We start from the raw sequence: 21,022 nt of genomic DNA on the forward strand, positions 1-21,022 counted from the left end.
CAAAATAAAAGTCTGTTGGCACAGAGCTCAAAGGTTCATTGTTGAACTTTGAATCAGGAGTTTATATAATTAATAATAATAAAAGAAAAGCGGTTTATTATTGCATCTAAATGTAATGAGCTCAATGGCGGCAATAGCTCAGTCCGGAGGGACTTGGCTTGGGGACTCAAAGGTGGCTGGTTCAAGTCCCCCTCGGACCAAAAAAGTATGATGTGGACTAGTAATGGAGGATACTAGTTCACATCCTGGGCATTGCCGAGGTGCCCTTGAGCAAGGCACTGACCCCTAACACTGCTCGTTGGGCACCGTTGCATGTGGCAGCCCCTTCACTCATTCTGCTCTATACACTGTGTGTGTGTGTGTGTGTGTGTAATGTGAGTGATAAAATAACAAAGAATTCCCCCTTGTGGGATGAAAATAGTATAATAATAAATAAAATTGAAATAAATGTTTAGCTGTGACAAAGTATCTGTGAATCACAATGATGGAGTAACTAAGTACATTTACTCAACTACTGTGATTAAATTAATTGATTTTCTCATCAATCAGATGAAAACAGTGATGTGATAATCAGCTGACTCAGTTTATACATCAGTCACCTCAGCTTCTGATACTTTGAGACTTCACAGTGTAATAACAGTTCCACACTCAGTCCAGCAGGGAGCGGTAATGTTCCTGCAGGCCGTCAAACAGCAACAAAGAGAGACGAAGAAGAAGCAGCAGAGCTCAGACATGTTGCGTTATGTTAAATCATCAAGATATTTTACTGGAGCTGTATAATAAAGTTTGTGGTAAATTACCAGAAATCTGGAAAGAAGCTGTTGTAGTTCCGATACGAAAGCCAGGAAAAGATTGTAAAAACCCAGGGAGTTATCGGCCTGTTGCTTTAACATCTACTGTATGCAAAACAGTGGAAAGAATGATAAATGAAAGATTAACATATTACGTAGAAAACAAAGGGTATATATCAAAATATCAGAGTGGATTCAGAAGAGGTAGAAATATGGACCCTGCTCTATGTTAGAACAGGAAGTAAGGAAAGCACAGATTCATAGGGAAAGTGTAGTAGCCATCTTTTTTTATATAGAGAAGGGCTATGATAAGATGTGGAAGGATTATTAATGAAACTAAGTAAATTAGGGATTAAAGGCCCGATGTATAGATGGATCATGGATTTTTTTATTGGGAAGATCTGTTCAAGTTAAGATAGGGAAGTGTTATTCAGGGAAATGTGTTATTGAAAATGGGACGCCTCGAGGGAGATGATAAATGATGTTTTTCTGAGTTTAGAAAAGGCTATTATTAAAATAGAAGAATGGTCATTTAAGTGCGGATTCAAATTTCCAGTAGATAAAACAAAGACACTGTTCTTTTAATTTAAAACCTAAATTATATAATCAAGAATTGGAGAGAGTGAAACAATTAAAATGTTTAGGTTTGTGGTTTGATGAAAGAATTACATGGGATGTACATATTCAAAAAATAAATGACAAGTGTAAGAAAGTTTTAAATGTAATGAGATGTCCTGTAGGAAATGAGTGGGGAGCTGTGAGAACATCACTGAAAACCATTTCTATAGGATTAATCAGATCAGTATTAGATTATGGTTGTGCAGCATTTGGATCTGCAGCAAACACATTTCTGAAAAGTTTAGACAACATTCAATATCAGGCTCTGAGACTATGCTCAGCTGCTATTACAACAACCCCAACATCAGCATTACAAGTGGAAATGGGAGAAATGCCACTGGAATTAAGGAGAACACAGCTATCGTTAAATTACTGGGCTAATTTAAAAGGACATAATGAAGATCATCCAACACAAGATGCACTGAAACAATGTTGGGAAGAGAAACACAAAGGTTTGGATGGATAGTTGAACAGAAAGCAAAAGAAATAGAAGTAAATGAAATAAATATTTGTCCGGTACCACTCTCAGTAATACGTCCATGGATAACTCCTGATCCTATTGTAGATCTCACACTGCTTGACAAAAAGAACAAAGATAAGGAATTTATTTCACCTACAAGAAATAAAAAGTTTTATAGCTGTGTTCAAATGTATACAGATGCTTCAAAGAACTCAGCAACAAAATTGGTATTTCATTTATAGTTCCAGATTTCAGCATTAAAGTTTGCAAATGAATCAGTGATTGTCAGTGTATCCTGGAGAGATGAACGCAGCTGTGTTAGCGTTACAATGGGTTGAAGAGGTGAGAATCTTTGAGCAGCAATATGCTCTGACTCGTCTGCATTAATCAGCTTGAAGAATAACAAGTCAGACGGCGGCGGACCGATGTTTTCATAGAGACGCAGCAAACGTTACGTAAAACTCGTATGGACACCAGCTCATATAGGAATCAAAGGGGGGCGGGGGGGGCGGCTGTGCCCCTGTAAAGCTGCAGGCCTAGCAACGCCCCTGCTCCAGTAGGTGGCGGTAATGCACCAAAGCGCTGTTTGTCAACCGTCAAAAAAACATCACGAAGAAGAAGAAGAAGAAGAAGAAGAAGAAGAAGGACTGAGCCGTGTCTCTTTTGTTCGGAGCTTTTTCTTCAGAACCAACCTGAACAGCGCCGCTCCATCAGAACCTCTGTGTTCTGATCAACGTGTGTGAATGGACTTTGTGCTGTTCGCCTTTGTTCTGAATGTTTCTCCTCGGACTCATCTCCCGCTAGCCTACAAAGCTACACACGTTAGCTTAGCATGCTAGCCGTAAACAGAGCGAGTGTGTGATGGAGAGCAGACAGTGTTTGTGACGGAGTTTGTGCGGAGACAAAGTTTGTGCGACTGTGAAAATGTCTAAAGTCCAAATGCTGAGAGCGCTGGTGAAGCAGCGGCTGACTGCGGCTGCTGAAGAGATATCTGGGCTGTTTGAAAGAGCGATAGCAGAGTACGAGGAGGAGCTGAGTCGGTCAAGAGAGGAGAACGAGCGACAACGGAGACTCCTGGACGCTGTTTTCAAGCCTCAGGTCCGGTTACACAGAGCAGGTTGGTTCTCCTCTCTTCTTCTGTGGTGTGTGTCCTGACGTCACAGATAGATACATTTTATTACAGGCTCTAAGTCCAGTTAACAACAGATACAAAAAGACAGAGAAGGAAAAAACAAAACAAAACAATACAAACAGCGACAACAACAACAACATACGGGGTCGTCTAACGTCCCCTCATCAGACAGACACCAGTGTTTCCAGAGCAGTGACGTGTAACGTGTGGCACTAAATGTTCGTCAGTCCCAAAACAATCTGAGTTATTGAGGCGGCAGATGAACACACATGATGTTTCTTCAGACAGTGTTGACTCGAGCAGTCACAAACATTTCGGTGGCGCTGGTCCATCTGGGCCGAGTCATTGTGCCACTTGCAGTCTCCGAAGGCTCGCTTTTTAATAATTTGACCACAGGAGGGCGTCTTTATTCCTAACTTTACGGTAACGCCGCTGACGCGGTTCAGTGTGTCTGCTGTCTGTGACGTCATTTTCACCCAACGATCAGCTGCTAGAGTAAACAACCTGTCAGCAGCCTTATGGAAACACGACAGAGGCTCAGCCTGTACATCCGGTTTTCAAAATAAAAGTAATCTCTAATAAGGTGGTAAATGGAGAGCAGTGACGGGTTAGGTTTCTGGTCTATGAGCGCTTTAAACCTCATTGACACACAGCAGCCCCTTCAGCCAGGTGAGGCTGCAGTCTGCCGCCTTGTCTCTGTGAAACGGAGGTGTAATATTCCTCGTTTTCAAACAGCCGCCACTGGGGGAGGCGTAAACATGTGACGTGACGTGAAGCACGAAGTCGGGCGTGAACAGTGACGAGTGATCTGGTTATTGGTGATTCTCTCAGCTATGTAACAACAATGATTTATTCCAGCAGTCAGCTGTGAACAAGCTGTTAAACACAGAAACACAACGACGAGTCACCGGACTGACGACTTCACAATAACAGCTAAAGTTTCCAGGCAGCACCAGCTGCCGCACGCTTCGACTCCACAGAGGCCTGGACGAGATGGTTCTGAAAAGTCTAACCGGATACTGAAGAATAATATCGGTGGATATCGATAGTACTTATTGATCATTTTTAATGACCTGTCGGGGAGAGGCTGAAGGGGTCGTTGTGTCAGCCGCCGTATCAGAAAAGCAGAAATTGCTCCTTCATGAGTTAATAGATTTCCAGGCGCAGTCGAGCCGGTCTGAACCGCTGTCGGATCGATAATAAGGCCACCAATAACATGAAGCAGCCGTCACACTGCATGTAGCTCGTAGCTCGATCCTTTATCAAGAGATATGACAGGCTGTTTATTCAATAGGATTTGTGCCAATAGGAGCTACAGTTAGCAGCAGATAGCGGTTTCTTTAGCAACAAGTAAAGCTATCAGTCCATCAGCAGTTGTTGGTTGAGGCAGACCATCAGTCCAGTTCAGCACTGCGAACCAACCGGGTCCTCTCTGAGTCAGTCTGTCTGTAGTGACATCCAGACCTCTGAAGCTTGTTGTAAACCCTGAGTGACTGGATGGCCGGTCCACCTCAAGTTCTCTAGATGTTCTTACAGCTTGAGTTCAAAGTGTGGAAGTTAGTGTGCCGACACTCTTCTCAGAAACAAATACTTCAGTTTTCCTCAATGTGTGTGTTTGTGTTTCAGAGTGTCCTGCAGACGTCCAGCGGTCGGTGAGTGAAGAAGAGCTTCCCCCTGAGCAGCAGGAGTGCAGCTCCAGTCTGGACCAGGAGGAACCAGAACCCCCACACATTAAAGAGGAACAGGAGGAACTCTGGACCAATCAGGAGGAGGATGATGTCACCAGGTTCACGTTTGATGATGATGAAGATGAAGAGAAACCTCAGTCCTCACAGCTTCATCAAAGACAACCTGAACAGATGGAGACAGGAGCTGATGGAGAGGACAGTGGAGGACCAGAACCAGACAGGACCTCAGAACCAGATCAACATTTACACCCGCAGACTGAAGTCCATTTTGAACCTGGACCTCAGTTCAGTTTTGATGTCAGGAGCACAGAAGCTTATTTAGGTTTTAACTTTCAGAGACCTGACGGATTTGATTCCTGTGAGAAGCCGTTCTGCTGCTCCGTGTGCGGGAAACGATTCAGTCAGAACTCAAACATGAAGACGCACATGAGGACGCACACCGGAGAGAAACCGTTCGGCTGCTCAGTTTGTGGTAAAAGATTCGGTCAGAAGGTTCATCTGCAGAACCACCTGAAACGACACACGGGAGAAAAACCTTACAGCTGTTCGCTCTGTGACAAACGTTTCACACGTATGGAACATCTACAGCTCCACATGAGAACTCACACGGGGGAGAAACCGCTCGGCTGCAGAGTCTGTGGACAAAGATTCACCTGGAGATGTCAGCTCAAATATCACAAGTGTGTCGGTGAGTCCTCACAGCTTCATGAACTCCCGATCATCTAGCAGCAGGATGATGTTCTGCAGCCAGGTCCAGATGGGACCAGACCCAGAACTCACTGGATGGATGATACTGTTTATCTCATCACCTCAGGGTCCCAGGAGGAGTCTGGATGGGTTATTGTGTCAGGTAGCATTTCTCAGTTAGCTAAACAGTTCGCAGGAATATTAGCATGTCAGTTAGCTGGTCAGTTTAGTTAGATAAGGTAACTGTTTGGATCGTAGGTGACCTCTGACCTCCTCATCAGGCCTTCACTTGTTTGCCATGTATGGTTTCATGTAGCTAACACTGGTCAGGTCACCTGCTGTCCCAGGATCACAGGTGTTAGGAGGCGTGGCCTGGAGAACAAAGATGTTTCTGCTGCTTACATGTTCAGGTTGTCTGTTCTGCGTGTGGAGGGAGGATGTGTTCTCTGTTTCAGTCCAGAGTTTGACTCTGTTGTTGTCAGGAGGCTCAAAGTGCTCCGATCCTAACGAATCAATGACAGCAGCTGTCACGTGATTGTTTTTAGTTAATGCAGACCTGTTTGCCTTCAACGTCAGATTCCTCACACAGATTCTGCAACAAAGTCTCGGCTCCACACCGTCTTCGTTTGTTCACACTGAACCGTGCAGATGTGGAACCAAACGAGCCGTGCCGGTTCACATAACACTATAATCATAGTGATGCTTATAATGTGTTGTGGTTCTGACCCACCAAACATCCTGGAGAGAGACACACAAGTTGGACCTCATCACATTATCACCATCAGTAAACAGGACGCTGTCTTGACTCTCACTCCCAGAGAACGAGGCTGTTTTCAGGAGGAAGTTCACTGTAGACGCGGTCAGGAGGGCTGAACGTCACGCTGACTGTCCCCAGAGACAGAAACTACAACAACACAACAGTGAAGAAGACAAAGACGTGCGAGTCTGAATGAATCACGTCACATTATCACCTCCAGTCAACAGCAGGAGCTGCCGGGGACAGACGCTGTTTATCAGGCTGAAGTGTGATGAAGAGTCTGTAGGACAGACAGGACGACAGACAGGAGGACACACAGACGTGGTCTCTCCTGTTACAGCTCTGTAGCCTTCACACAGACTGAGACAGTGTGAAAGAGACAGGACTTCATCAACTCACCTGTTCAACAAACACAAACATGTAGAGAAGAGATGTTTAATGTCTTCGGCTGAAGCTGTCTGTCTTATAAATATCATCAATATAAATCTAATCTGCAGCTGAATGAGACAGAGCAGCATGTCCTCTATCAGCTGTGGGACACCTGAGCAGAGGGAGGAGGACAGAGGATGGATGTCTTTAGAGAGATAAACACAACACTACTGTTGCTGCTGCAGAAAGACGCTGGCTTTAATTTAAATATAAACTCCTGCAATTATTTATTAACGAAGACGATCTGATCTGACCACAGAGACGAGGCAGCTCTGAGGACGTCTGTTGTCTCCATTCAGTCCGTTTTATTTTGAAAGTGAAATAATTCCCTTCATTAAATTTATATTTGTATTGAGTTTGACTCGACTGTATTTTCTGACTTGTTTCTACTGACGTGTCACCTGATGAAGGAATGTGTTTTATTTAACGTCCTCGGTGTGTTTCCTCTCGTCTGAGGACAGGAAGTGTGTCGTACAGACTGCAGGTCAGATCTGATGTTCATCTGAACGTTCGGTTCTGTCGGATCATTAAATGTGCTGTGTGCGCCCTCTGCTGGACACTTTGACAGCTGCTTCCAGATCAGTGTTATTTCCTTTAACAGCTGAATGTTGGTCATTATTTAATTTACTGTTATGTTACTAATGAGTGATCTTCTGCGGCTGCGTTCACCAGCACGCTCTGCCTCAGTGTTTGTTAATATCATTATCATTATTATTATTATTATTTTTATTATCATTATTATTATTATTATCATTATTATTATTAGATGGTCTGTGTCGGTGCGGCTCAGTGAACAGTGACAAGTGATGCAACTCCTCTGTGATCACACAGATAAACACCAGACGACTCAAACACACAGTGTAAGAACAGTAATAAATGTATTCAGTCGTATTGATTAGGAATAAAAACTTAGCAGCATATTACATCCCGTACCCACAGATATAATAAGCAGAACATATGGAGTTCAGTTCTTCGGTATGTGAGATGCACTGGTCACCACCACATATATATTATTATTATTATTATTATTATTATTATAATTATTATTTTAACAGTTCTTTGTTCTAGTGGCGACACTTCGCTGCTGGTTCTATCCTCATACTCCTGTTTTCATTTTATTGTTATATATTTATTGTTTCCTCTGAGCTACATTTCCCTCCGGATCAATAAAGAATCTGTCGTGATTAAAGTTCAGGAGGTTTTATTTTGACAGGCAAGCGGAAGTGACACCCGGAAGTGATCGCTGGCAAAATGGAGTCGAGTTTGTTTACTTTGGCAGAGTCCGGTTGTCGTGTCAGTGCTGAGTGTGTGTCCACAGAACAGCGCCGCTCCATCAGAACCTCTGTGTTCGGATCAACGTGTGTGAATGGACTTTGTGCTGTTCGCCTTTGTTCTGAATGTTTCTCCTCGGACTCATCTCCCGCTAGCCTACAAAGCTACACACGTTAGCTTAGCATGCTAGCCGTAAACAGAGCGAGTGTGTGATGGAGAGCAGACAGTGTTTGTGACGGAGTTTGTGCGGAGACAAAGTTTGTGCGACTGTGAAAATGTCTAAAGTCCAAATGCTGAGAGCGCTGGTGAAGCAGCGGCTGACTGCGGCTGCTGAAGAGATATCTGGGCTGTTTGAAAGAGCGATAGCAGAGTACGAGGAGGAGCTGAGTCGGTCAAGAGAGGAGAACGAGCGACAACGGAGACTCCTGGACGCTGTTTTCAAGCCTCAGGTCCGGTTACACAGAGCAGGTTGGTTCTCCTCTCTTCTTCTGTGGTGTGTGTCCTGACGTCACAGATAGATACATTTTATTACAGGCTCTAAGTCCAGTTAACAACAGATACAAAAAGACAGAGAAGGAAAAAACAAAACAAAACAATACAAACAGCGACAACAACAACAACATACGGGGTCGTCTAACGTCCCCTCATCAGACACTTACACCAGTGTTTCCAGAGCAGTGACGTGTAACGTGTGGCACTAAATGTTCGTCAGTCCCAAAACAATCTGAGTTATTGAGGCGGCAGATGAACACACATGATGTTTCTTCAGACAGTGTTGACTCGAGCAGTCACAAACATTTCGGTGGCGCCGGTAAAACAGGAGGGCGTCAGTATTCTCAACTTTACGGTAACTTAACTTTACGTCATCCCTCAGACGTTTGTGACGTCAACAGCCTTTTGGAAACACGACGGAGGCTCAGCCTGTACATCCGGTTTTCAAAATAAAATAACCCTGATTAAAAAAATTACTTTTAATTTGTACGTCATGGAGCCGATGCCCCGCCCCTTCCGGTGGATCATTTGGGGCCTTATTTCAGAAAAAAACTTGTTCTGTTCAATAAAGAGATAAATAATATTTATGCTCTTGTTGAACTGGGTCATGAGTCACATGTTGTTTGTCAGTTTGTTGTATTAAAGTCAAACCTCATGTAGTTTTGTGTTAAAGCGCTCAGTGAACTACATCTTCTCATCAACACCAGAACCAACACCAACACAGCTGTGTTGTCGCCAGCGGAGTGGCGTCGTCAGTGACGCCGTCATCGTTAGTGATGTCACAGCTGTCGGCCTGTACCTTAGAGGACTTGATACTATATGATATGAATTCATGATTTGTAATTTGCCCAATGAGTTTGTACTGTAAAAACAATAATAATAAAAAACAAAAAAGAAACTCACGTAACTCTTGTAAGTCATTACAATGTCCACAGCTGAGCTCCACAGCCAAGCTAGCGTAACGTCATTAGCATGCTACAGCTACGTTACCTTACAGCTACGTAATCAGCTACAACAGCTAAGTTAGCCACTTCTAAAAGTTACTGAGGGCCAAGAGACTCACAGATGCTGCCGCCAGCTTTCATCACAACGATCACTTCCACATTGTGGCTGAAAAATAAACCTTCATGAGCCTCGGACCAGCTGTGTGTGTCCCAGCTGCTGTCTGAGCAGCACCGCGACACAAACGTGCTGTAAACCGTGATCTCTTGTTTATGACAGATAAGACACAAATACACACATCGTAACGCCTATATGATAATCCATCATATTGATTTAGCAAAGGCTTCGTTGAACACAAACGGACAGGACCGGGAGGAGGGTTAGCAAAACAGCTGAGCAGTGACCGGGCGAGAGGTTGTTATGGAGAAATAAATCCGAAACCCGTCCGCTTCGCGTTGGGATTTCATCCATCCCTTCATTCATCTTACTTGCTCCTTCATTTAGCTGCCACGAGCAAATAAATAGGCTGATTTGGTGTAAACATGTTAGCAATGTTAGCTTGTTGTTAGCTTACAATGCTAGCATAGAGGCTAACGTCTCCGTCGAACAAGTAAACAAGTGTTGACAACACTGCAGAGACAGACACCGTCTAATAACAGAAACAAACTAACGGCAGCTTCACAGTCATCAGCAGCATCGGCATGAAACTTATCTGTGTCAACATCCACAATAAAGACGAAGGTTACCTGCTCAACAGAAACTCGCTGTATCAGCACCGGGTCCATCTCTTCACGGACCTTTGGCCACCGTTCAGATGATGACCCGATGTTTACTCGGTTTGAGCCCTCTTTGTTTCACATCTGGCTTTGTGTCTTTTCAGTGACACTTTCTCTCTTTGACTCTTTGTCGGTGGGCGAGCAGAGGCAGCTGAACTGCTCAGGGCAAAACAAACCTCTTGTCGCTTGTAGTTTCAAATGCGGAAGTGGGTCGGGACCAGACGTGAGCAGGAGCAGGAGAGTGAGCGAGGATTGGATCGGAAAATTGATCCAATAGGAGCCATGCGGCCCGGATGCTCCTATTGGATCAATTTCTTTTCAGTTTTACCGGCGCTAGAGAGAATGGATTTATTTGGTTCCTTTTACTCTTCACATAGTGTAGGTGGTACTGTTGGACCAGAACCACCATCTAAATGATGTTAATAATAATGATGAATCTTTCAAATCGTAGACCAGCTTTAAGTTATAAGTTTATATACGTGTATATTTTTATTTAATGAAACACATTAAAACCAAGTAAACGTGAAAACAACAGTCACATTTTCCTGATGGAGACGGTGAGATGAAGCAGAGGTGTCAGTGTTAATGTCTCTGTTCTCTGCAGACGTCCAGCGGTCGGTGAGTGAAGGAGAGGTTCCCCCTGAGCAGCAGGAGTGCAGCTCCAGTCTGGACCAGGAGGAACCAGAACCCCCACACATTAAAGAGGAACAGGAGGAACTCTGGACCAATCAGGAGGATGATGACTTCACCAGGTTCACCTTCACTCCTGTTCCTGTGAAGAGTGAAGATGATGATGAAGAGAAACCTCAGTCCTCACAGATGGCGACAGAAGCTGATGGAGAGGACTGTGGAGGACCAGAACCAGCCAGGACCTCTGATCCAGATCCTGAGACTGAAGTCAGGATGAAGACTGACGTCTCTCTGACTGATGTGGGACTCGGCCCTGGTGAGAAACCATTCGGCTGCTCTGAATGCGATAGACGATTTCGCCACAGGGGACACCTGCAGATACACCTGAGGTGTCACACAGGAGAGAAACCCTTCAGGTGCTCCGTGTGCGGGAAAAGATTCCCTCGCAAGGAGAACTTGGTTCGTCACATGAGGTTTCACTCTGGAGAAAAACCGTTCAGCTGCTCGTTTTGTAAGAAACAGTTCACCCGGAGCGACCACGCCGTGACTCACATGAGGATCCACACGGGGGAGAAACCCTTCAGCTGCTCCGTGTGTGGGAAAAGTTTCACTCATAAACTCAGTCTGAAGCATCACATGCCTCTTCACACGCAGGAGAGAGCGTTCAGCTGCAGCGCTTGTCACAGAAGATTCAGCAGACGCTCACATGTCACGAGGCATAAATGTAAAACTGCTGATGAGACTGTGGAGCAGAAAGAAACGCGACGGGACGAGTTGGACACGAGGACGTCAGAGTCGGCAGGAGTCGACTGAGCTGATCATCACCTCTGAGAGTCTTCACTTATTATTAGGGCCCGAGCAGGAAACCTGCGAGGACCTATTGTATCTGTAAGGATTCTTTATTATTATACTTCTTTGTCCTTCCAAACGATCGCATATTTGGCGGCCTGAATGTACCACAAAACTCACCAAACTCGGAACATATGTCACATCTGCGCGCCCCTACCAGAATTTAGCATGATTGGCGGTGGGTGTGGCCAGGGGGCTCCATAGCGCCACCTAACGTCGAGTCATGTGACCAAAAACCTTCTCGGATCGTCATGAAATGTATAGGAGTCATGGGTCTCAAGGATATAAGTAGGAATTATTTTTGTCGGAATTTGTGCCGCAACAGGAAGTCGGCCATCTTGAACGGCGTGCTGCGATTTTCATTTTTCCGACGCTGTTTTTGGGACTTTAGGATGTTTGCAGACTCACCAAATTTTGTCCGTAGCTTCTTACCCATGAGTACGTTAATTCGATACCACAACTGCCCTCATGCACGGCACGACAGCTCAGTAGCGCCCTCTAATGCCCAACTTATGGCTTTTTTTTTGGCCATGTTGTTTTTTTAATTTCGATGCCTCGTACTTTATTTAACTAGTCTGACAGATTTAACGCCACAGACTTCACACTCACTACCTATCATCCTGAGACCTTGATGATGACACCTTGTGAAAAGCTTTCACCTCCGATATACCTGGTGGGCGTGGTGGCGGTGCAGTTAATTTTGATGACCCCCATATGGCTTTTCCCATTCTGTACAGACCCAGATGTCTAAGCCTCGTACTTTAACTAACTCGTCCTACAGATTTAACACCACATTCACTCAGTAGCGTCCTCAGACCTTCAACAGCCTGCGTTGTGCCTGGTGGGCGTGGTCGTACGGTCAATTTCAATCCTTCGCCATCGCGCAGAAAGTCCTCATAACTTCAGCATACAATTTCTCATCTGCATCAAATTGCTCACACATGTAGAGGGGCTCCCCTGAATACGTCTCTGCATCAATACTGTGTCATATCTATAGCGCCACCCACTGGACACAGGAAGTCACTGATTATGTCACTGTTGCGTTTTCAGTGACACGTATCCCATTTAGGTAGGAACCTTTCCACAGACAGCAGGCGAGCACACATCTGGCCCCCGCCCTCCAACGGCGCCACAGCCCGACGTACGTTGGGGAGCGAGGGCCCGTTCATCGCTGCTTGCAGCTTTAATGATTCATTGTGTTTTTATCACAAACATAAATGAGTTTAAGAATCAGTGGCTTCAGCTGTGTCTGGAGGTCCCGCCCACAGCGCTCTCTGATTGGCTCAACGTCACAAGCAACAGCCAATCAACACTGGAGGCGGCAGATGAACATCTCAAACTTAACATCTTAACACAATTTTGTTAAAACTAAAAACGAGCGATAATTAGAATTTTGTTTTAAAATACAAGAATTTGAAAAACAGAAACAAAAAAGGTCTGTTGTTGTTTTTTATCTACATTTTGTTATAATAACACATAATATTCATTTATTTTTCATACTTTGTAATAATAAATATTAGATTATATAACTGTGACAGAAGCCGTCTCGTTGCTCTGTTGGCAACACCGTCTGGTGTCTGGACGCTGACAGTGTCTGAGAGTCTGAACCCGCCGGGCTTCTATTGGTTCTGTTTCCTCCTGATTTTAGTTTTTTGTTAAAGAAATTGTTTGATTGTGTTTCGTCTTATTGACGACAGGTGACTTCATCTCCATCTTTTAAACTCAGTTACACAGTTGAATCATTTCTGGGACGTGTTTTTCTTCTGTGATTTGATTTATTTGTATTTTATTTTCTCTGAATTAAAAAAAAGGAAAATGAACAATTAGCTTTTCAACATGATCATTCTCATTTCACTTAGGACGGAAGAATTTTGTGTTGTTTCCACGTTTGTTGTATTTTGTTGTAAAATCACGTTTCTTTAAATAAGAATTTAAATGACTCATCAAACGACATGAAACGTTTGTTCGTCGACGAAACACAACATGTTTTTGTTATTCAGCTGTTTGTTTTTTTGTTTATTTCTATAATAAATTTTAATGTGACTTCATGTAAAATGAATCGGACCATAACAGTTTCAGTGGGTTGAAAGTTCTTAGCGGGTTCTGGTCCGGATGAACATTCAGTCATGTTTGTTTTTTGTTTCTTCTTGAGGAAAAAGAGTTCAAACGAGACATCAGAGACGTCAGAGACGCGTCTCATCATAAATGATTATCTCTGTAATAATAAATGTTGATGATAAAACAGAATCAAACTTTCAGCTCCTGAATCCGACGACGATTCATCAGGTTTCAACTCTGTTACAGAACAAAACAGGAAAGTTTACGTACATTTAAATAGTTAAAATATAATTATTCATCATCCGTGATGTGAACATAAGAACATATCATCATCTCAGAGCTAGAACCAAGTTCTTCATCTGAAAGTCAAAACTGAAACTCTGTTTCAAATGTGAACGTTTGATCAACGTCTTCAAATAGTCGTGAAGAAACTTCTGATCTGGTTCTGAATAGAAAATACTGGCTGAGTTTCTCATAAGTTTTCTCACTGTTAAAATCAGAGCAGCTGTAACTGGACCAGCAGAACTTTTTAACTTTCTGCTGCTCACAGAGGTGAACGGATGTGAATCAGCTGATGGTTCTGACTCAGACTGAACTAACTGTGTGATGTTTTAGATCAGTTCTGTAGAACCCACATCATCGAACATGAAGTCACTTTGTAACAGAAACAAACCAACACGTCTGTCAGTGTGGTTCTGATGTAAATGTGAGTGATGCTATGATTAGTCACAGAGGAACAGCCAATCAGACAACAGGATTCATGCTGCGTTCAGATCAGAGCGGTTCTCAAAACGATGATCATCAAACGATCGAACGACAGACGTTTGTGTTCATGTTTGATTGATCGTGTCGACCTGAGTGTGAACGTGTTGTTTACGATGACACCTGAAGGCAGCATCAAACTGTTGTGTTGTTGTACTTTATTATTATTTTATTAAAACAGTAAAAGCTTGTGAATCTATTCATCTTCATCTCAGTTTAGTTTCTATTAGGAAACGAAAAATGTAGTTCTTTCAAATAATCAATGATGAAAAACATCGTTAGGATGAAAATGGACACTGAACTTTTGATTTTGTTGTGAAAATAACATTTTGTGTCGTTTACTCATCACTGATTGAGAGTGTGTGAGTGTCTGTGTGTGTGTGTGTCAGTGTCTTGATTGATGATTTCTATAATTTCTTTATTTCACTTTGTTTGTTAAAGATTTGTTAAAGGTTTGTGGTGACGATCGGGACTTTTGCGTCATAATTTTAAAAAAAATGAACAGAATAATTTGGGGACAATTTTCAAACACTGGATGTTTAAAGGTTAAGAAGCCTGAGACGTAAAATACATTCAGGTTAAATCATTACAATTTGATAAAGAGCTCCTTCTGGAAAACCTGGAACACATCAATGTGAAAGTAAAAAATAAATAATGAGTTTGATAAAAAGATACTCTTCATCTGAAGCTGACAAACCAAAAAACACACTTTCTAATAAAAGTTGAAAGTTACACAAACTACTATTCAACAAACATCTGCAGATACGTTTATGAATACAGTTAACAGGTGATTGTAGAGACGTTCTCACAAGAAGAAGACTATTATTATTACAGACTTTGCAGTAAACACACGGAGAAGATGGCTACAGCGTGTACCAACTTCCTGTTTTCAAAATAAAAATGTGGGATATTAAAAGCAGAGATACTGTGTTTAAAGCTATTGAGAAGTTATTGAGCTAAAATGCTAATATTTACATATAAAAATTAATAAAAAATATTTAGAGATAAAATGTAAAAACAAGAGGTGTATCTCATGCAGCCAGTGTAGTTACATGATCCCAACATGAAACATGGAAGCTATTGAGCTAACATGCTAATATTTTTGAAATTTCTGATATTTTGAGAGACATGTTTATATGTATCAATTGACTCAAAATCATGTTGGGATCATGTAACTACACTGGCTGCATGAGATACACCTCTTGTTTTTACATTTTACATCTCTAAATATTTTTTATTAATTTTTAGTCATTTTTATATGTAAATATTAGCATTTTAGCTCAATAGCTCCCAGGTCATGTGATCAATTGACTCAAAATCAGTCTGTGATCATGTAACTACACTGGCTGCATGAGAAACAACTCTTGTTTTTACATTTTAAACCTCCAAATATTTTTTATTAATTTTTATATGTAAATATTAGCATTTTAGCTCAATAGCTTCTCAATTGCTTTAAACACAGTATCTCTGCTTTAAATAGCCCACATTTTTATTTTTTCAAAACAGGAAGTCGGTACACGCTGTAGCCGTCTTCTCCGTGTGTTTACTGTAAAGTCTCTAATACGGGTGCACTTGAACTGTGTGAGTGGCTTGTGAATGTCTGTCGAATATCCAACTTAAAACTAACTTCACTGAAGTAAGAAGAAGAAGCTTTTATGTTTTTTTTAAACGTGACCCGGAAGTTATCGCTGGAGTGTGACGTGTTTCCTCCGGCGGCAGCAGGGTCACGGGTCTCATCTCCAGACTAGTCACAGGAAAGAGGAGCGACGAGTTGGCTCTCTCCAGGCTGTCTCCCGGCTGTCTCCAGGCTGTCTCCCGGCTCTCTCCCGGCTGTCTCCAGGCTGTCTCCAGGCTCTCTCCAGGCTGTCTCCAGGCTGTCTCCAGGCTCTCTCCAGGCTGTCTCCAGGCTGTCTCCCGGCTGTCTCCCGGCTGTCTCCCGGCTCTCTCCAGGCTGTCTCCCGGCTGTCTCCCGGCTGTCTCCAGGCTGTCTCCAGGCTGTCTCCCGGCTGTCTCCAGGCTGTCTCCAGGCTCTCTCCAGGCTCTGCTCTCTCCCGGCTCTCTCCAGGCTGTCTCCCGGCTCTCTCCCGGCTCTCTCCCGGCTCACGGTGGTCTAAGATGTCCGGCCTTCAGGGTCTGAAGCAGTTCGTCAGCCGGCGGCTCTCCGCGGCGCTGGAGGAGATCTTCGGCCATGTTGAGAGAACCATCACGGAGTACGAGCGGGAGATGGACCGACGTCACCGCAAACTGCTGGACGAGGTTCTGACACCTGAAGTGAAGCAGAGGAGAGCAGGTCGGTTCTCCTCATGCTGATACAAACACGAACTGATCGAGTCAAGGGGCTGTGCTAAGCTAACGTTAGCTACACTGTCCGTACACAGCCTGTTAGCCGCAGCTAGCTCCTGCTAAAGAGCAACAGGAGACATGCCGAGCACGTTTACCTGTCACACCAGAACACCACACACACACACACACACACACACACACACACACACACACACACACACTCACTCACACTCACACACTCACTCACACACACACACAAACACACACTCACACTCACACACTCACACTCACAGACACACTCACTCACACACTCACTCACACACTCACTCACACACTCACACAGACACACTCACTCACACACTCACTCACACACTCACTCACACACTCACTCACACACTCACACAGACACACTCACTCACACACACACACACACACACACACACTCACACACACACACACACACACACACACACACACACACACACACTGGTCAGTCTGCTGTGTGTTGCTGTGGTGGAGCGTACCTGGTGTTATTTACTCTCATGAACATCCTGGAGAACGACTGATCCTGTGGAGGTCGTTACTAGTTAACAACCAGTTACTAGGTTGATCTAGTAAAGCCGTTACAAACAGCTGCGCCCAAAAACATTCAGTAGAGACAAAGTAACGAGGATGGAAGAAACAGGTGAGACAGGTGAGACAGGACGAAGCTTCACAGTGAGAAAACTGCAGCAGTGTTTGTTAGATGGTTTCTGGCAGCGACTGCAGTAATGATGGAAGGATATCTACACGATGGCTGATGATGATTCACTTCATCTTTAAAATACAGCAACCAGCTTATCCGTCTGTTTTTAAAACTATGAACGTACCGCAGAAATAAGGAGGAAGCAAATCTGCGTCTGAAGAACTGAGATGAATGTATTCACCTGTGATGAGGTGATAACGTCCAGCAGTGGTTAATATACACTTTTCTTGTATTTCAGTGTTTCCTGCAGACGTCCAGCAGCTGTCAGTGAGTAAAGAAGAGGTTCCCCCTGAGCAGCAGGAGTGGCGCTCCAGTCTGGACCAGGAGGAACCAGAACCCCCACACATTAAAGAGGAACAGGAGGAACTCTGGACCAATCAGGAGGGAGAGCAGCTTCGAGGGCTGAGTGAGGTGAAGGAGGAGGAAGATCAGGAGAAACCTCAGTCTTCACAGCTTCATCGAAGACTGACTGAACAGATGGAGACAGAAGCTGATGGAGAGGACTGTGGAGGAGCAGAACCAGCCTGGGACTCAGATCCAGATAGACATTTGCATCCAGTTTGTGAGAAGGCGTCAAACTCTTCTGAACCTGAAACTGATGTCAGTGATGACGAGTGTCAGGAGAGCAGAGAAGCTCCGTCAGGTCTGAGCTCTGTGGACGTCCCTGTGAGTGAAGCCAAATGTGAGGCTGTGAAAAAGTCCTTCGTCTGCTGTGAGTGTGGCAGGAAGTTTGGTCGTAAGGACAGTCTGCGGAGACACATGAGGTTTCACACGGGAGAGAAACCTTACAGCTGCTCAGTTTGTGGGAAAAGATTCTCTCAGAGGCCGAACTTAATCCGACACATGAGATGTCACTCTGGAGAAAAACCTTTCAGCTGCTCGTTCTGTGACACAAGTTTTGCGGTGCGCAGCGCTTTGGTGAATCACATGAGAATCCACACCGGGGAGAAACCGTTTAGTTGCTTATATTGTGACAAAAGCTTTACTCAGAAAGGAGGTCTGAAGAAACACATGACGGTCCACACAGGAGAGAAACCATACAGCTGTCCGGTGTGTGACAAAAGCTTTTCTCAAAAGGCAAACCTGACGTACCACTTCTCAGTGCACACAGGACAGAAACAGTTCAGCTGCAGCGTTTGTGACAGAAGGTTCACGTGGCAGTCGCAGGTCAAAAGCCACAAGTGTGTCGGTGAGAGCAGCAGCACCAGCTGATCAGCTGACCCCTACCCCTAACCATCGACAGAAAAGATCTTACATCTCACCTCAGGTGGTTTAGGGAGTCACAAATGAATATAAGATGAGTACATCTGAAAAATATTGGCGACTACAGTGATCTCTGCGCTGCAGCTTAATGAGCTGACGTTAACAGCTGACAGTGCTGCAGAGGTTTCATGGTACTGAGGAGTCGAGCTGCCTCCTGCAGGTCCAACAGAGAGTTAAAGGGTTGGAGGTTGAAATTCACTCGCACGTCATGATGGCGTTTATGTAAACAGACAAAAGTTGACATTTCCAGTACGCCATCTTCAGCTGTGGTGATAGCTCTTGTGTTACCGTGGCAACCCTGCTACTGTAACAGTACGTGGCCGCTCACAATTCATCCTCAACTTCACGCTGTCAGTAAATCAGCAAATGGAAAACAACGCTGCTTCGTCACCTTTCGTACCGGCTTTATCAAAAATGCCACAATGCACGACTCTCACACGAGTCAGCAATAACGATGTAACGTTAGCATGCTAGCTAGTTAGCTGCAGAGGCATTAGCATGTAGTTGCGATTGTTTCAGGCTTTTTGTAAAGAATAAGACCATTTTAAGGAACAAGGCCAATGAGTTTATCTCTCGATTGAATACGATCAGGATACTTTCATTGTGTTTAATGATTTTAAACGAGGAGACTGAACAAAGCGAGACGAGCAGAGCGGTTCCTCTGGACTGTACAGTTGCATACGAAGACACCAGGCAGCCATGTTTTAATAAAATAGTGATGAGAATGTGCAGCTGACTGTCTGATGACGAGGAGAGCACCTTGTTGTGGTGGCTCAGCGCTCAGGTGAGCAGACCACCAGAACAATTCAGGAGTAAATCCAGGATCCGGTCCAGTTTCTCCTAAAAATCAGCAGTAAAAGAGGACGAGAAGCTTTCTGATGAGCGATGCAGTGTTAACAAGAAACACTGCACACTTTTATAGATGATAACAATTGAAAAAGTAGTAAAGTGATGACGATGTGACGTTTCTCCTGGTCTCTGACCAACAGAGAACAAACTCTGTAGACCAGAGCGTCTCTGCAGCTCTACAACGTGTCATTAAAACTCTGTTGTATGACACATTTGACCTTTTTATAAAATAGCTGCAGTTCTTACGATCACGTTGCAATTTCAGTTATTTTGCGATTAATTGTGCAGCCATACTATGAATGATTAACAACATGAGAGAGATGCACTCAACGAACTGCTGCTGTCAGAGTGAAGAGGAGACAAAGTCGCATTCATTAAATTATGAATGAGTCTGTATGATCAGAAGCTTCTCTACTGTCTGAATCTGATGAAATCACCTCTGAAGGTTTTAATTTCTGCTTTAAGCGATAAAATATATCCCGTTTGTTTTTTGTTAATATATGCGAGTTTTTGTTGCACTGGTGAGATAAATGTCTTTCCACCTGTTGTAAACCAGCAGAGGGCAGCTCACTCTTCTCGACAGTTTAATGACGATCTGAACTTCTGAGCAGATGTTTGAAACGAGCGAACACACCTGTCACCTGTGTGCAAAGGTCCAGTCCAGACACTGTGGTTCATGTCATCCTCAGAGGAGGGAGACCAGATGAGGACAGGTGACATTCAGGACAGTTTGTTTGTGGGCGAGAGTCAAAAGTCGACACTAAAATTAAATTATTTGTGAATTCAGCTTCCTGTCATCAGGAAGGAAAACACCGACTGTGTTGTTATAGTCCCGGTTGATGTTACGACATCATAATGTCGCGTTTCAAGCGTTTCACACTGATCAGTATTTAGTTTTTTATTAGGCTGTAACCAATCATAGCTCTGGTTTGGTCTCAATTCAGCAGGATTCAGGCCCGTCCAGAACTTTCTGGACGTCTTGTCACTTAACCTCAGAGACAATTGATTTAATCCACCTGGAGCTGATCTGCAGGATGATAACAGATTATCTCAGCGAGAGTCGGATGTTATGAATTATTCTACACGTTTTGATCCTCATGACGTCCAAAATGAATCCACCAATCAGTCGATGGTTCAGTCGCTTCCACATGAAAATGTAGGCCGACCAGCCACCCAGCAGGGGGCGCCACCGTCCATCAATACTGTGTGTTTCCAGACAGGTTTCAACTTATATGACTTTATTATATATGACGAGGGATCCATACATCCATGGCCCTGAAAACACAGTGTTGAATGGATTGGCAAGCTTGTTGTACGACTTGCTGATTAATCTCCTGAACTCACGAGCGACCTCACTGTTTTCACGGTTTTCACGGTTTTCACGGTTTCAGATGTACTGAGTTGATATGTATTGAAAATAAATGTTCACTGATAAATGAGTTTGTACTTTTTGTTTTCTGTTTGTCAGATTTGACCAGAAACACAAACGACGTGTTTAATCGTTACTTTAAATGAGCTGCATGTTTCAGTGGATCACAT

The 21,022-nt window shown here is 43.8% G+C and overlaps 3 protein-coding genes across 4 annotated transcripts; all 3 read left to right on the forward strand.

Annotated features, from left to right (window-relative positions):
• The first annotated feature begins 2,445 nt into the window (after positions 1-2,445).
• Positions 2,446-6,918, forward strand: LOC311272589 (uncharacterized protein). Of its 2 annotated transcripts, none has more exons than XM_084379119.1 (2): positions 2,446-2,986; positions 4,640-6,918. In XM_084379119.1, exons 1-2 carry the CDS (start codon positions 2,794-2,796, stop codon positions 5,413-5,415), a joined length of 969 nt encoding a protein of 322 aa, XP_084235245.1. In that variant the 5' UTR covers positions 2,446-2,793; the 3' UTR covers positions 5,416-6,918. The 2 variants fall into 2 exon arrangements, with proteins under 2 accessions (XP_084235245.1, XP_084235244.1); XM_084379118.1 differs by having other exon boundaries at positions 2,449-2,986; positions 4,628-6,918.
• Positions 6,919-7,814: 896 nt separating this feature from the next.
• Positions 7,815-15,196, forward strand: LOC311272984 (uncharacterized protein). The gene is made up of 2 exons (XM_084379793.1): positions 7,815-8,302; positions 10,649-15,196. The coding sequence occupies exons 1-2, from the start codon at positions 8,110-8,112 to the stop codon at positions 11,485-11,487; spliced, it is 1,032 nt and encodes a 343-aa protein (XP_084235919.1). The 5' UTR covers positions 7,815-8,109; the 3' UTR covers positions 11,488-15,196.
• Positions 15,197-15,908: 712 nt separating this feature from the next.
• On the forward strand, positions 15,909-20,922 carry LOC311272292 (uncharacterized protein). The gene is made up of 2 exons (XM_084378635.1): positions 15,909-16,633; positions 17,610-20,922. Exons 1-2 carry the CDS (start codon positions 16,459-16,461, stop codon positions 18,581-18,583), a joined length of 1,149 nt encoding a protein of 382 aa, XP_084234761.1. The 5' UTR covers positions 15,909-16,458; the 3' UTR covers positions 18,584-20,922.
• The last annotated feature ends 100 nt before the right edge of the window (positions 20,923-21,022 follow it).

The sequence above is a fragment of the Pagrus pagrus genome, assembly GCF_965226575.1.
Source record: "Pagrus pagrus genome assembly, chromosome: 17".
Taxonomy (NCBI): domain Eukaryota; kingdom Metazoa; phylum Chordata; class Actinopteri; order Spariformes; family Sparidae; genus Pagrus; species Pagrus pagrus.